Source organism: Brachyhypopomus gauderio, chromosome 14, assembly GCF_052324685.1.
Source record: "Brachyhypopomus gauderio isolate BG-103 chromosome 14, BGAUD_0.2, whole genome shotgun sequence".
In the NCBI taxonomy this organism is placed as follows: Eukaryota; Metazoa; Chordata; class Actinopteri; order Gymnotiformes; family Hypopomidae; genus Brachyhypopomus; species Brachyhypopomus gauderio.
In genome coordinates this window covers 13,216,472-13,230,353 of record NC_135224.1, presented here as the reverse complement: position 1 = coordinate 13,230,353, position 13,882 = coordinate 13,216,472, and the positions used below count along the sequence as shown (strand labels likewise).

General features: G+C 43.5%; 1 protein-coding gene and 1 long non-coding RNA gene across 4 annotated transcripts; one reads left to right on the top strand and one right to left on the bottom strand.

Moving 5' to 3' along the window:
* The first annotated feature begins 1,681 nt into the window (after positions 1-1,681).
* On the top strand, positions 1,682-9,199 carry LOC143475741 (uncharacterized). The gene is made up of 3 exons (XR_013121107.1): positions 1,682-1,745; positions 3,635-3,722; positions 8,951-9,199. It is a non-coding gene; the product is annotated as an uncharacterized LOC143475741 (long non-coding RNA).
* On the bottom strand, positions 6,741-13,497 carry ttc19 (tetratricopeptide repeat domain 19). Of its 3 annotated transcripts, none has more exons than XM_076973663.1 (10): positions 11,780-11,906; positions 11,054-11,139; positions 10,592-10,702; positions 10,391-10,429; positions 10,212-10,268; positions 9,535-9,596; positions 9,025-9,119; positions 8,790-8,944; positions 7,930-8,092; positions 6,741-7,842 (listed from the first exon to the last, which is right to left on the bottom strand). In XM_076973663.1, exons 1-10 carry the CDS (start codon positions 11,796-11,798, stop codon positions 7,676-7,678), a joined length of 954 nt encoding a protein of 317 aa, XP_076829778.1. In that variant the 5' UTR covers positions 11,799-11,906; the 3' UTR covers positions 6,741-7,675. The 3 variants fall into 3 exon arrangements, with proteins under 3 accessions (XP_076829778.1, XP_076829779.1, XP_076829777.1); XM_076973664.1 differs by lacking the exon at positions 11,780-11,906 and adding an exon at positions 13,478-13,497 and having other exon boundaries at positions 6,742-7,842; XM_076973662.1 differs by lacking the exon at positions 11,780-11,906 and adding an exon at positions 11,917-12,194 and having other exon boundaries at positions 6,742-7,842.
* Between the last annotated feature and the right edge of the window lie 385 nt (positions 13,498-13,882).

Sequence of the window (13,882 nt, the reverse complement as noted above, 5' to 3'; positions counted from 1 at the left end):
ATGTCTACAAGAAATGAAATTACACAAACATATAAAAAATTATATTTTTATAATTATATTATAATTATATTTTTAATATTTAAATTAAAACGTGGATTTGGGGGGGCACATTTTGAAAGACTTCATGAGTAGTAAAGTGTACAAAGCAATTTTCGCCACTTTGACTTTAAATATTTTGCCTCAGTCACCGACTTTGACTCTTATCGTGGTTATTCACCAGGACGTTAGCGTCAGTGGCTAACGGATCAGGACGTTAGCATCAGTGGCTAACGGATAACGGGAAGCCATCCCATCTCCTGTGTCGTTCAAAAGTCGCTTTTACCTGATAAATATATTGTTGGTACACTGCCTTTACATGAAACATGTCTATACTAGGTAACTTTCACAGACTATACCGTTAGTTCTTATCCATCCACACCAAATTTGACTCAATTACGTCAGTTAGGCTACTTTTGGTTTGTTTTGACGAGTTTTTATGCTTAATATTTAGCTGCTGGCTAACGTTAGCTCTCTACCAACAGGACAAACAACTTGATATATGTCGAATTTTACCACAGAAATCGGTTTAATCTCGTTCGGATAGCAAGCGAGCAGCCTGTCAGCCGACTGACAGAAAATGATCTCAACATTTATTCGCGAATGTCATGTACCACCTTTATAAATACACTGTTATCAATAAAATACCCCATAAACCCGTTCTTTAACTCTACCCCGCTAATAATCCTAATGCAGTCAGATCAGGAATTCTTTGGTTAACTCTTTCTTTTCTACAGTAAATAATACTTTTAGACTAACCCCCAATAAGTCGGCGGCGGTAAAATAAGTCTATATTGCTAAATGTCCTTCGGGATCAATAATGTCTATTTATCGAAGACCTCTTGGCATTTCCTACCAAAACAGCCATATTAAATCAAATGAAATCACGTTTATTGTAACATCACATTCCCACAGGTGGGACGGTGAGTGGGGAAACTGGTTGCATAGTCCCGAATACAAATAAATACAGATATAACTCAGATATACGTACATTATTATGTACAGTATTGCACAACATACAATAGGTATGTATGGTATAGGTAACCTATATGGTTAGGGTATACAATATTATTATACCTTGTGTAATTATAATAATTTATTCTCATATTTGTTATCTATTCGAAGCGTTATTCCAGTCCCATTAAGGCCCGAACACGCACGGCTCTGTTCAGACACACTGCTGTAGATGGGTACGGGCTTTCAGGTCAGGGGTGGATGTAAATTATGCAGTGCAGTACATCTCTCCCTGGTGAGGACTTGGTTTAAAAATGCCTGGTGTCCCATTGCAAACAAAACACAGATTCCATCACACTATAAAATAAAAGTACCAGTCAAGAGGTATAAATACATTTTGTTCAGAGGATGTGGCTTATCTTGACCTATGATTTCACATAAATTAAAGCAAATTAACATGAACCACGACATGCGCCAGTTAAAACAGTGGCGATACACAAAGACCTGGTTTATGCGATACTGTATCTTCACTACAAATGCCACGATTATGCTGGACTTTTCCAAAACAACGTGGTTGTAAAAGTGGACCAAGCGTCTTTGTTACTCTTATAGCTCCACCAGTCCAGTCTAATCGGCTATACGGCGTATGTCGTTGTAACAGGAAGTATTCCCTAGGTTGTGAGAAACGACATTTCACACGGTCATTTCTTTTTTCGTGAACTTCGGGTATTACAGCATTGCATTTGCGGTTACAAGTAAGTTGCTCTGCAGTCCATTACATTATACGTTTATGAGTCAAACTTTTATTTTATGCTCAAAGAATGCTTACTCTAAGCACAGAAAACAGTTTTACGTTTCTGTATGTCAGGATGGACATTTGCAGACTGCAGAAACCGACGACCAGTGTTCAGTCTGTAAATAAACTTGCGAAGTCCATGTGAGTCCCGCGTATTATGATTCAGTCAGACTAATCACAAACTTCCTCCTGCCGAGGAGGGAGGGGGAGCTGTTTTTTCTACACGCTTCCAAAATCTGAAGCAATCACCGAGATATATAAAGTACTTTAAATCTAAACACAACGAACCATGATAAATGATGTCCCGTTCTCCATGACACCTTCTGAGTCGGGAGGGATTGTTTCATTTGCGTGTAACACTTCCTCTCACGTATACATTCACATAGAAAATAAACTAAACTTGTAGCCAAAGAAGAAGCCAAAATAGTCCAAAACCCATAAATACTGACCATAAGTAGCTGTCTGGCACTGAATACCCGTGTCTTTTAATTATAGACAGCCATGTAGTCCGGTTCGCCGCCGCGAGTCTCGCAGAGACGGTTCACATCTCTAACGAGAGAACGTAAACGTGGCCGTGGAGGTCGGGCTTAAATCATCGACTGGGTTAATCCGAAAGGAATTTGCTGTCTAGGAACAAAGAGTGGCATTTGAAATCAAGAATGGAGATCCGGATAAACGATATATTGCATCTTCATAAACCGGAATACAGTCGGCCAAAATGTTTCAAATATATAGCAAAACTTAAATGGGCATCCGCGGTCTAAATTAAGTGACGAGACATGACATTAGCACAAATGGAAAAATGAATAGACTGAAAAATAAGAATGAACTAATACCCGAACTTATTAATTGCTACTCAGAAATGTTCCGCAGATCGACTCCCCATAGTGTGACAGGATCATCGGCCTATAATCAACGGGAGCGAAACCATCCGAACTCTGTAAAGTCATACTTTACCGGAGACCGAACCCAGCCCTGTCTGCACCAACCGCACTTACCTTCCCTTATGCATCCCAGGTGTATCCAAAATGCCTACATTAACAAGAGAACGATCTCTTTAGCGATGCATTTAGAGGGGAAATACAATCAAATTAGTAGTTCTCAAAAAAAAAAAAACCCAATACCGTGATGTAATGTGCTGCTGTTGTTTCAGAGGACAACCTTAGAGGAGAACCTTAGAGAACAATCTTAGATGAGAACCTTAGAGGGGAACCTTAGAGGGGAACCTTAGCGAACAACTTTAGAGGAGAACGTTAGCAAACAAACTTAAAGGAGAACATTAATGAACAACCTTAACAAACAACCTTAGAGGAGAACCTTAGAGGAGCTCCTGAACAGGACACAGTTTATAAGAAGCTATAGACGACAGGCCAGTACACTCATGTACATGTTTAATCAGTCAGCTTTTACATCCCCAGGGAAGGAGAATATGTCAGCAACAACAGCAGCACACTGGTCAGACTGCACACGTCAGACTGCATAGAGCTTCCCCCCAAATGTCACACCCCACTGGGTTCACGTGTATATGTATGTGTTCATGGAAGGGGGTGTCCTTTCAAATAATGCTGTGTCACATGACATCCATGCAGTTTTTTTGTGTGTTGATCCAGTCATGTGCCACCTGTTGTTTAAAGTGTTCCAATCCAAACTCTACTGTTTAAGTGTAGAAGGAAAAAAATGGATGAATAACATTGTAAAACCTAAATATGATCACTGTTGTTTGTGGTTTCCCAGATGTCGGCTGGCCTGTGTGGCAACAATGCAAGAGTTTAGCTCACAGACATCCTCTTCAATCCTGAGAGTGGAGGGAACCGTGTAATTATGATTTTCTTTTCCCATGAACATCAGATCAGCCGATTACCTGGTCCTGTGGAGCAGTACAGATGGAGGTTATGAAAGAGTCGAGCTGTGGGAACTGCAGTGTCCCAGTAAACAGGTGATCAGTTTTACTGGCAAACGTAACACAGCATGTGAGCAATACCTGTAAACATTCTGAAAGCCAAAAAGCTCTTTTGTTGCAAAGGGACATTTGCAACAATAACAGACTAGAACATTTATGGATTAAGTTTATTTTCATCCGTGCATTTAATTATATTGTGTGTCACATGTACCAACCACAATCCCGGAACTGCCGGCCAGCCACGCCCACCCTGTTCATCGCCTCCTGAATTCTTTTACCTGTTGTTCCCATTTCTCTTCCACTTAATCCCGTCTGCTTCCTCATTGTGGAGGGCTGTATCTGCCTGAGAGAAGCTCACCCAGCAGGTTTCGTCTGCCGGTCTCTACGGTGATCTACACTTACCTTTCTTTCCTGCCGTTTGTCTCTTTGGTCTCTGTGTTGTGGTGACCTGAGCTGTGCCTGTCTTTGGTTCAGCTGTTTGGATCTGCTCCTTTGTACTGCCGCTTTCAATAAAAAAAACAAAATAACACAACACAAAAGCCGGCGACGCCTAGCGCCTTCTCCCAGTCTCCCTCTGTGATGGTGTGTGAGGTAAGGCTACCTGAGACAGCTATAAGAGCCAAATAACGTGACTGCAGAAATGTGTCTCTTTCTCTTCAAATAAACTCAATATGACTGCATGGTGTTCAGTATTAATGTAGCTCACAGTTAGCCTGCATTCAGGCTGCAGTCAAGTGAACTCACAGATTTGTACACAAACACTTAGAAGTGTACTTACATGTGTATTCAGGAGGGTCTCAAGGGTCTTTCATTCCTTTTGAATGGCCCCTGTTTGGAAGTGTCCAGCTCTGACTCCATAACAGTATTATAACTGGTTTTCTACAAGCATTTTAAATCCCTCTGAGGATTTCAGGTCTTGTGGATCCGTGTGTGGTCCTTAATCACCACAGAACTGGGCAGCAGTGCTGGGACTCGTCGGCACTCTCCGTTTAATGTGACTGAACAGCTTTTCAATAACCTAAACCAATTCTACTGTCTCATGGAATTACTATACACAATCAGGCACATAGTCATAGAGCAATGAAACAGACAGAAATCCCATTAATAATCTAATAATAAGATTAGTAATAAGACAGTTAAGCCTCTCCAGTAAACATGCTGCTATTTGCCACTCACTTGTGATGCAAAATTGTGCGTTGGTCATTTTTCATTTATAGATTTTCATGAGCATTTTCTTCACACACACAGACCCCAGAGCAGTCCTAACTAACATAACTACAGTACCTGTGTGTACAGTAAGTGTGTACTTATGTAACTACAGTACCTAACAGTGTGTACTCATGTAAATACAGTACCTGTGTACGTATGTAATTACAGTACCTAAGTGTGTACTCATGTAACTACAGTACCTAACAGTGTACTCACATAACTACAGTACCTAAGTGTGCACTTACATAACTATAGTACCTAACAGTGTGTAATCACGTAACTATAGTACCCAACAGTGTGTACTTATGTAACTATAGTACCTAACAGTGTGTACTCACATAACTATAGTACCTAAGTGTGTACTCACATAACTATAGTACCCAGTGTGTACTTATGTAACTATAGTGCCTAAGTGTGTACTCACATAACTATAGTACCTAATAGTGTGTACTTATGTAACTGCAGTACCTAACATTGTGTACTTACATAACTATAGTAGATACACCAGTCATAAAAGAGCGGGCCGATGAAATCAGGTCAGTATTTAAAGAATGTGCTTTCAGTGGCGTTTTAAGGTTCCCTGAAAACTACTTCCTGTATAAGATGTTTAATAGAAAATGGTCAAACTTTCACAGAAAGGGGACAAACTCCATCATCTCTTAACCCTGTTTTTTCTTGTAAAAAATTAAACCAAGGTTTCAATTTGCAGAAATAATAAACCTTCCTGACATTCTTCTAGGAGAAATGTTTTTAACACAGCACCACAAAACTGGGTCCATCTCTAACCAGAGCAGGTGGTTAGGTTTTTAAACAGTTCTGTGGAGCACAGAATGTGAAACCAAACTTAAAGAGCACATTTAAAAGTGTCTATGGCATGATTCAAACGAGGTTCATGCAGGCACAGGGGAGTTCAGATAGGATATAGTGTCCAATCAAACAGTCCCTCTGTGAAGGACCGGCCAAGCTGGGTTCCACTTACTGAGAGCGCCGAACGGCAGTATAACACAAACTGGCACGCAGGCGTCTTATTAACAAGATCTGAATGTGTTATTGTGGTGGAAAAAATGCTGAGTGGACATTTAAGCCCATTAGCCCTTTGAGACCCTGCGATGTAAAGGGTAATATAAATAAAATGTATTATTATTATTATAATCACTGTGCTGCAGGTGTTGGTGATCCAGTGAGGGAGAGAAGCTCTGAGACTTAGTGCTCTTGGTGTCGTTGGTGAAGTGGGTAATGGAAACCTCATTAGGAAGCTGAAACAGTGGATAATTCTCCCACCCTCACGTGTATATTAGCTCAGCTTCTGCGTAAATCCCTCTAGGGAATATGGCAAAATAACATGTCAGCATCATTAGGTGATGTTGTTTGTGAAGGGTCATAACCCCAGAGAAATTGTAGTTCACAGGTCCTGTGCGGCCCTAGTGAACAGGAGTGCTGATGATCCCCTCTGCCTTGGGAGAGTGACTTAGTGAGGTGATGACGTGGTGATTTGTGAAAGCCGTGTCACGAGAATGTCAAAGATGAGTGAGGGAGCCAACGATTAACACAATGCAGGTGATTTTTAACTCCGAACCGGACAGGAAGCAGGAGCATCACAGAAAACAAGGCAGGACTGACGGTCTTGCAGAAATGGGGCTGAGATGGGCTGAGACGGGGTGAGACGGGGTGAGACAGTATGAGACGGGGTGTGACGGGGTGAGACAGGGTGAGACGGGGTGAGACAGTATGAGACGGGGTGTGACGGGGTGAGACAGGGTGAGACGGGGTGAGACAGTATGAGACGGGGTGTGACGGGATGCCTTCCTTCTCCTTGTTCCGTTATGTTGTTGTATGAAGTAACAAGTCAGAACTTATAATAATATTTAATATTTGTCTTATTTCAGCTTGTAGTTATTCATGTCATGAAGGTCAGAAACAGTGAAGAAAAACATCAGAGGTGTCAGGAATAGAGAGGTGAGGGCAGCCTGGTTGGTCACCTGATCAGTGATCAGCAGTTAACCTGGAGACTTTGCTGCTCGCGATCCCATTTCATCTAGGGTCTCAGCTTCAGTAGTGACCTCTATAGACCCCTTTACAGACCCGTCTACAGACCTGCCTACAGACCCTTCTACAGACCTGTCTACAGACCTGTCTGCAGACCCCTCTACAGACCTGCCTACAGACCCCTCTACAGACTCCTGCTGTTTCCTGTGCAGTCAGCACACAGGAGCAGATCAGGTTGTAATGCTGAGTCATGCTCATATACACTAATGCTGAAACAGAGGATTCAAATAACAGCACACAGCGCGTGCTACAGCAAACACAGATACAGAGGGAGATGTCACTAGAGGTCACAAGAGGTCACCAGGGATCTGAAGGACAAGTCACTAATGTGAAGTTACTAACATGCTTCTTTTCTGACATTTTGACTCTGCAAGTGTCCCGGCGTGGCAAGCAGTCGTGCTGGAAGACTTTGCCTACTGCCCCTTCGTCTCACACATCTTGTCCAGTTTGGACTTCCACAACAGTTTGTTGATGTTTTTTTCAAAACTGACAACACAGAACACAACAGTCTGATTAGCAGTGAATCCAGTGGGTATCTGGTGTACAGTACATGGTTTGTGCTTAAAAGTGCCTAAGAGCTCAACACAACAGACTACGCAGTTTATACGCAGATTATGGCCGTGTCCGTAAACAGCGATGGCACCTAGACGATGTCGATGAAGGATGTAGGTCAGGGGTCAGAGTGGGCACCCAGCAGAGACCCTTGAACTTGTGGTTCTGTCAGAGCGGTGGAGTCAGTGCTCTGTTGGCGGGTCCGTGCCGGAGCTCCGCCTCTGCTCCCGGCTCCTCCTCCCCAGCTCCTGTAGCCCCTCCTCCAGATGCTGCACCGCCTCCTCATCTCTGTCTGCCCGCGCCAGCACCAGAGCTTCCTCATACAGCTTCCTGGACTCCTCAAACTCACCTAGCCCACACCACATATCCATCAGCAACTCTTAAACCTTCATCTATTTACTAATAAAGCATAAAACAAGATCTGATGAACTCTGACCTTTGTGCATCAGAATGCCGGCCATGTTTCCCAGCAGGACCGCCAGGTCAGGGCTGCCGGTCGCCTGGCCCAGCTCCACCGCCCTCCGCACCTGGACCAGAGCCTCTTCATGCTTCCCCTGAAGGTCCAGCACTGTGGCCAGATCACTCATCAGCACCAGTGTCTGGAAACAGGACAGAGAACGCTGAGGTGGAGCATCACAGGACAGAGATCCACAACACTGAACTGTAGTGCCAATGTCATCAACTCACAGCCCCCCTGAACCATAGAGGTGACATGATTATTAGGGTTAATTCAACTGCAGTTTGTTACTGCACAGACAACACGATTGTACAACATAATAAGGAGCCAGTTAGTGCACAGAAGGCTTTATACACTTACGACCACAAACAGTGTGAAAGGAAAAACATCAATAAATACAAGAAGAACAAGCATGAAGGGTAGAACACAACTCCTGCACCTGTGGATGGATCAGGGCACCTGTGGATGGGTTATGGTACCTGTGGGTGGATCAGGGCACCTGTGGATGGGTTATGGCACCTGAGGATGGGTTATGGCACCTGAGGATGGGTTATGGCACCTGTGGATGGGTTATGGTACCTGTGGATGGGTTATGGTACCTGTGGATGGGTTATGGTACCTGTGGATGGGTTATGGTACCTGTAGATGGGTTATGGTACCTGTGGATGGGTTATGGTACCTGTGGATGGGTTATGGCACCTGTGGATGGGTTATGGTACCTGTGGATGGGTTATGGTACCTGTGGATGGGTTATGGTACCTGTAGATGGGTTATGGTACCTGTGGATGGGTTATGGTACCTGTGGATGGGTTATGGTACCTGTGGATGGGTTATGGTACCTGTGGATGGGTTTCTCCTTGCTCCTCCAGGCAGATGTGCAGGGCGCGGCGGTAATCGCTGCAGGCGGCCGTGAAATGCTTCACCGATGTCAGATAGCGGGCACGGGCGTCGAGGCTGAGACCCAGGAGCAACCGCGTGTTCTTCCGCTCCTCTTCTGCAGGCACACAGACAGGTGAGGGGTGACGGTGCTGTCTGGCCCCGGTGGAGGTGCTGGCTGTGAATTTGCTGTGGTACCTGATGCAGCATCTGGGGCAGGAACCTGCTGTGTCTCCAGCTTGGACTCCAGTGAGTCTGTGCAGAAGCGAAAGCCGAACTCCGCCAGCTCTCTCCTACACACCACAACAACAACAACAACAACAACAACAACGTGTGAGAGGGAACAACACTTCCCTCCAAACATCCGCTAACAATAAAGGAGGAATTAATGAATGTGTATGTAAATGTTTCATTATTTCATAGCTTCTGAACACAAATCTAGAAGGTACAGCAGTGCACGGGTTCAAATGTGCTGTACTCTAGAGTTAAAGATTTGAAACTAATATATATGGCTCAATGATTGACAGTTCAATCATGTGTGTCAGAGCAAAGGAAACCCTAGTTTTCCTAGGGTTAGGGGTTAGGGGTTAGGGTTAACCTCAACAAGTTAAAAGCCATTCATTTCTATCATTCTTTACTCAAGATGAATTTGACATACATGAAGTCACAACAGTACAACACTTCCTCACAGAGAAGAAGGGGACCCACTTGTTCTGGGAGGCATATATGCTGGCCAGCTTCAGAGACATTTCAATAACTGCATTGTCATCCTGGTTTCCATAAAGAGGAACAGTATATAAAGAGAGAGACACACACACACACACACACACACAGTCAATATGTGGGCGAATATATTCACTTTACAGTTCTAAAGCCACAATTCACACAAGAACATTGTTCTTGATGATGCTTGTCAGGACACTGTACATGTCTGTCTGCTGAACACTACGCGTCTGTCTGCTGAACACTACGCGTCTGTCTGCTGAACACTACGCGTCTACATGCTGAAGTGAACAGTATATTCTGCTTGGTTCACCTCAATACAGGTGGTCCCACAGAACTTCAGCTGTTGAGGGCAAGGCCGATACTGCCACTTTACATGTGGGCACATGCAAGTCTTAAATGTGTGTGTGTGTGTGTGTGTGTGTTCAGAGGTGTTATCACACTGAAATATTTGCAAGTCAAACATACCACTGTAGTTACAGCCCATATCGCGGAACAAGAACAACAAGAACAACTTCTTCAGACTCACAATGATGTATTAACATGTTATTTATTAATGGTTATTTGCAGTGTTTTTTACATGTAAACAAGCCCTTACTGCACAGTATTGTAGATGATCCACACTTTAAAGACACATGTGCACACTTTAAGAATCGTCCTACCTCTGGAGTTCCTCCAGACAGCATGAAGCTCATGGCAGCTTTAAAGAGTTTCTCAGCCTGCAGAGGGAAACCACAGCACAGGGGTCACACACCTGATCTGGCGTGGAAGGTGAAAGGGCAAAGAGCAGAAGACGCATGTGTGTGTGTGTTGGGGGGTGCGTTTCCTCTTTCTCACTCACATTGTCCAGTTGACCTTGTACAAAGGCCAGGTTGGCCATCTGTGGAGAAAGACAGTTGCCATGACTACAACACCTGACTCACACATACCAAACAATGTTCTGGTTATGCCCGCTATGCCAGTTGTTATGGTGATAGAAACAGCATTCACAAAGTGCGCGGTGGGTGGATGAGATAACTTCAGCTCGGACACAGAGCTGCACCTGGACGTAGGTGTAGATGATGGCGTTAGTGTTCTGACTCTGATGGGCGAGTCGAAGGGCTTTATGTAAGAAGCCATTTGCCACGTCTAGTTCTCCCAGAATCATGTTGTACTGTGAATAAAAAAATAACTATTATTTACTTTAATATTTGTGCTGGTCTATATGATGACGTTTCGGAGAGGGGAAGTACAGGTCACCTGGCTTCCATATTAATTACAACCAACAAACAATTTAAATAATTGGTAATTGTGCCACAAATGTACATTTGTAGAGGTATTCAATGTTATTTATGGGAGAAAATGTAATCAGAGACATATGCAGGACTACGACCACTTATGACAGGCTTGAATTTGTGTAATAAAACAGCAAATTAATAAAAAGACTGAAAACTATAAAATGAAATGTAACATGACATCACAAACAGGGGGTGTGTGCATCTCTGCAGAAGCTGAACTGCACTACCTTTGCTTTCTTTAAGAGGAGAATAATTTCATCCTCCATCTTCTGTTCCTCTGTTCTCTCATCTGTGCTTCCGAAAAGTGAGAATGCTTGAAAAAAAAAGGTTTTAATGTAATTAATAAAAACCAGGCAATTGTCACACATTTGTTTTTAAAGCTAGTGTCACCTTCCAGAAGAACCGCTCGCCCGGGCACCAGAGACATGAATCTTTTGTAATCAGATGCTTTTAAAAGATTTGTATCCAAACATCAACTGACACTGACAGAACACCCAGAAACTGTAACCATTACATGAAGATGAGATAAGACGTATTTCCGAAACAAGCATCCTGATCGGATGTTATTGCAGTGGTTATGAAACAGGCATCATGGATAGCCCATTCTAAGAAATATAAACTGGTTCATTTTAGAACTATAAAGCAATTTGATTCTTCATCTCACGTGAGCTGCACTTTATAGACAAATATGTAAAATAAACATTGTTTGCTACTTTTTGGTAACAAAATATTTCCTCCAAAGGAGCAATTAGTCATTTCTTTCCAGTGATGACTCTTCGTGTGATCAAGCAGTCATTATACTGACGCCCAACTATACTGACGTGTCAGAGTTCATGCTCTAACCCTGATGAAAAGGACTCACTGCTCTTTAACTCTTACTGTCTTATTGACACCACGGACACTTGTCTGGCCAACCAGGAGGAACTGGACGTACGAACGCGACATTTACGTACTCGTGCATTCCGCGCACATCCGTATCAAAACACTATCATATCGTTCTCGGTACTCCACATTCTAGGACATGCGCCTCTGACATAACACCGGGCCAGATCCTCGGATCCCGAGCGCAGCACGGGGAGCTCGCGCTTACCCACGGCGCCCCACGGCGCAGCCCACGTGCAAGTGGCCCGTGACGCGCCGCCGCTCTCGTCGCCGTATCGCGCGCTTGTGCAGGATTTGAATGACCTTCGTCCCTGAGAATCACCCGAGATTAGCGATACCGCCTGATGTAACGTCTGCGTTTTGCACGGAGATAATCTGGGAAGGCAAAAACGTCTCCTTCCCTGACTTAATATCTTCTGAATACAAATTCTATGTAGCACAAACAGACGGCAACTTGAGGGGAGCGCCATGTTTGTTTTTTGATTGTGCAATGACGTACGTTGTGTAGTCACGTGGTATGGCAGCCCGGTACGGAACATTAAAGAAAATTAAAGAAATTTAATTCCCGTTATAAGTAACACTCGGACACTAAGTGTCTGAGCAGAAAATGCTTTTATATAGTGCCTTTATTAAAAAAAAAAAAAAAAAAAAAAACTTAAAGGAAAAAAACAGCAGACTGAAACCAGAGTGGATGTAACCACATCAAAGAGTAGGAAAGATGGATTTCATGCATTCTGTACACTATGCCAGATTTCATTTTAAATGTAGTGCAAGCAGGTGCCATGTTGGGAGACCAAAACATAAATTTATGTTACAGACTTCTAGATCAAAGCTGTGTTCTGTGGGCAGGTAATGGTCCCTGTGAGAGGATGATGAGGGACAGAATGATGGAGAGGATGATGAGGGACAGGATGAGGGAGAGGATGATGAGGGACAGAATGAGGGAGAGGATGATGAGGGAGGTCACCATGATGAGGAACAGGAGGATGAGGGAGAGGATGATGAGGGAGGTCACCATGATGAGGAACAGGAGGATGAGGGAGAGGATGATGAGGGAGGTCACCATGATGAGGAACAGGAGGATGAGGGAGAGGATGATGAGGGAGGTCACCATGATGAGGAACAGGAGGATGAGGGAGAGGATGATGAGATGACATTCAATGTATCAAAACATCTCTAAAACATTTTTCTAGGCAACCATCCTTAGCTACATGAAAGTTGGCAAAGCATCCAGGGCAAAGTGCCACATGTTGGGTACCATGCGGACATTTCACACATCTCCCTCATCATCCTGTCCCTCAACATCTCCCTCATCATCCTGTCCCTCATCATGTCCCTCATCATCCTCATCTTATATGTGTCTGCTGTTCTCTGGCAGCCACTCATCATCACTGTTGTCACTATGCTCATCGTCACTGGACTCGGAGGGAATTGCCTGCACTATAGTTTTCCCTATTCTTTGCTGCACTTGAGGTCTAAAATTGACAAAATTATAATTTCACTAACACAAACAACTAATCTTCACAAAATGTTAATTTTTAAAAACTTGTAGGTATACCCCAAATGAACTGAATTGCAACCAAAATAGTGATCATTAAAGATGAAGCCACTACATTCCTTATGTTGGAAATAGACCTAGTAATGCACGACGTCCACTTTGTTGGACACATGGTTAATTGCATTTTCCTACTTATTTGATTTTTTTTTTCAAAACTAAAATAATAATATTATTACTTAGATACTCCTGTATGTCACAATATTTTTTTTACCTCTATGTTTCTCCTAGAATAGAATAGATAGACAGGATATTCCAGCAGTGTTCAACAAGTGTGGCTATCTGTCGGCCATCTTGGATTCAGAGGAGGTTTACTTGTAGTTACAACAACTAACCACTGAATAAGCCTCAATGGAGGGTGGCAGCAGAGAGCATTCTAAATGCTGATACGCAATTTGACCATAGAAACCTTTGTATTAAGGAGAAAATTACGTTTAAACAGCTGTCCACTGTAGTGACCACTATGCGTCAGAGGGGTAGAGTCACTGCTCTTCCACGTAGAGAGGAGCCAGTTGAGATGGTTCAAGCATCTGGTCTGGATGCCACCTGGGTGCCTCCATAGGGAGGTGCTCCAGGCATGTCAAACTGGGAGGGGACCCCGGGGAAGACCCAGGACATG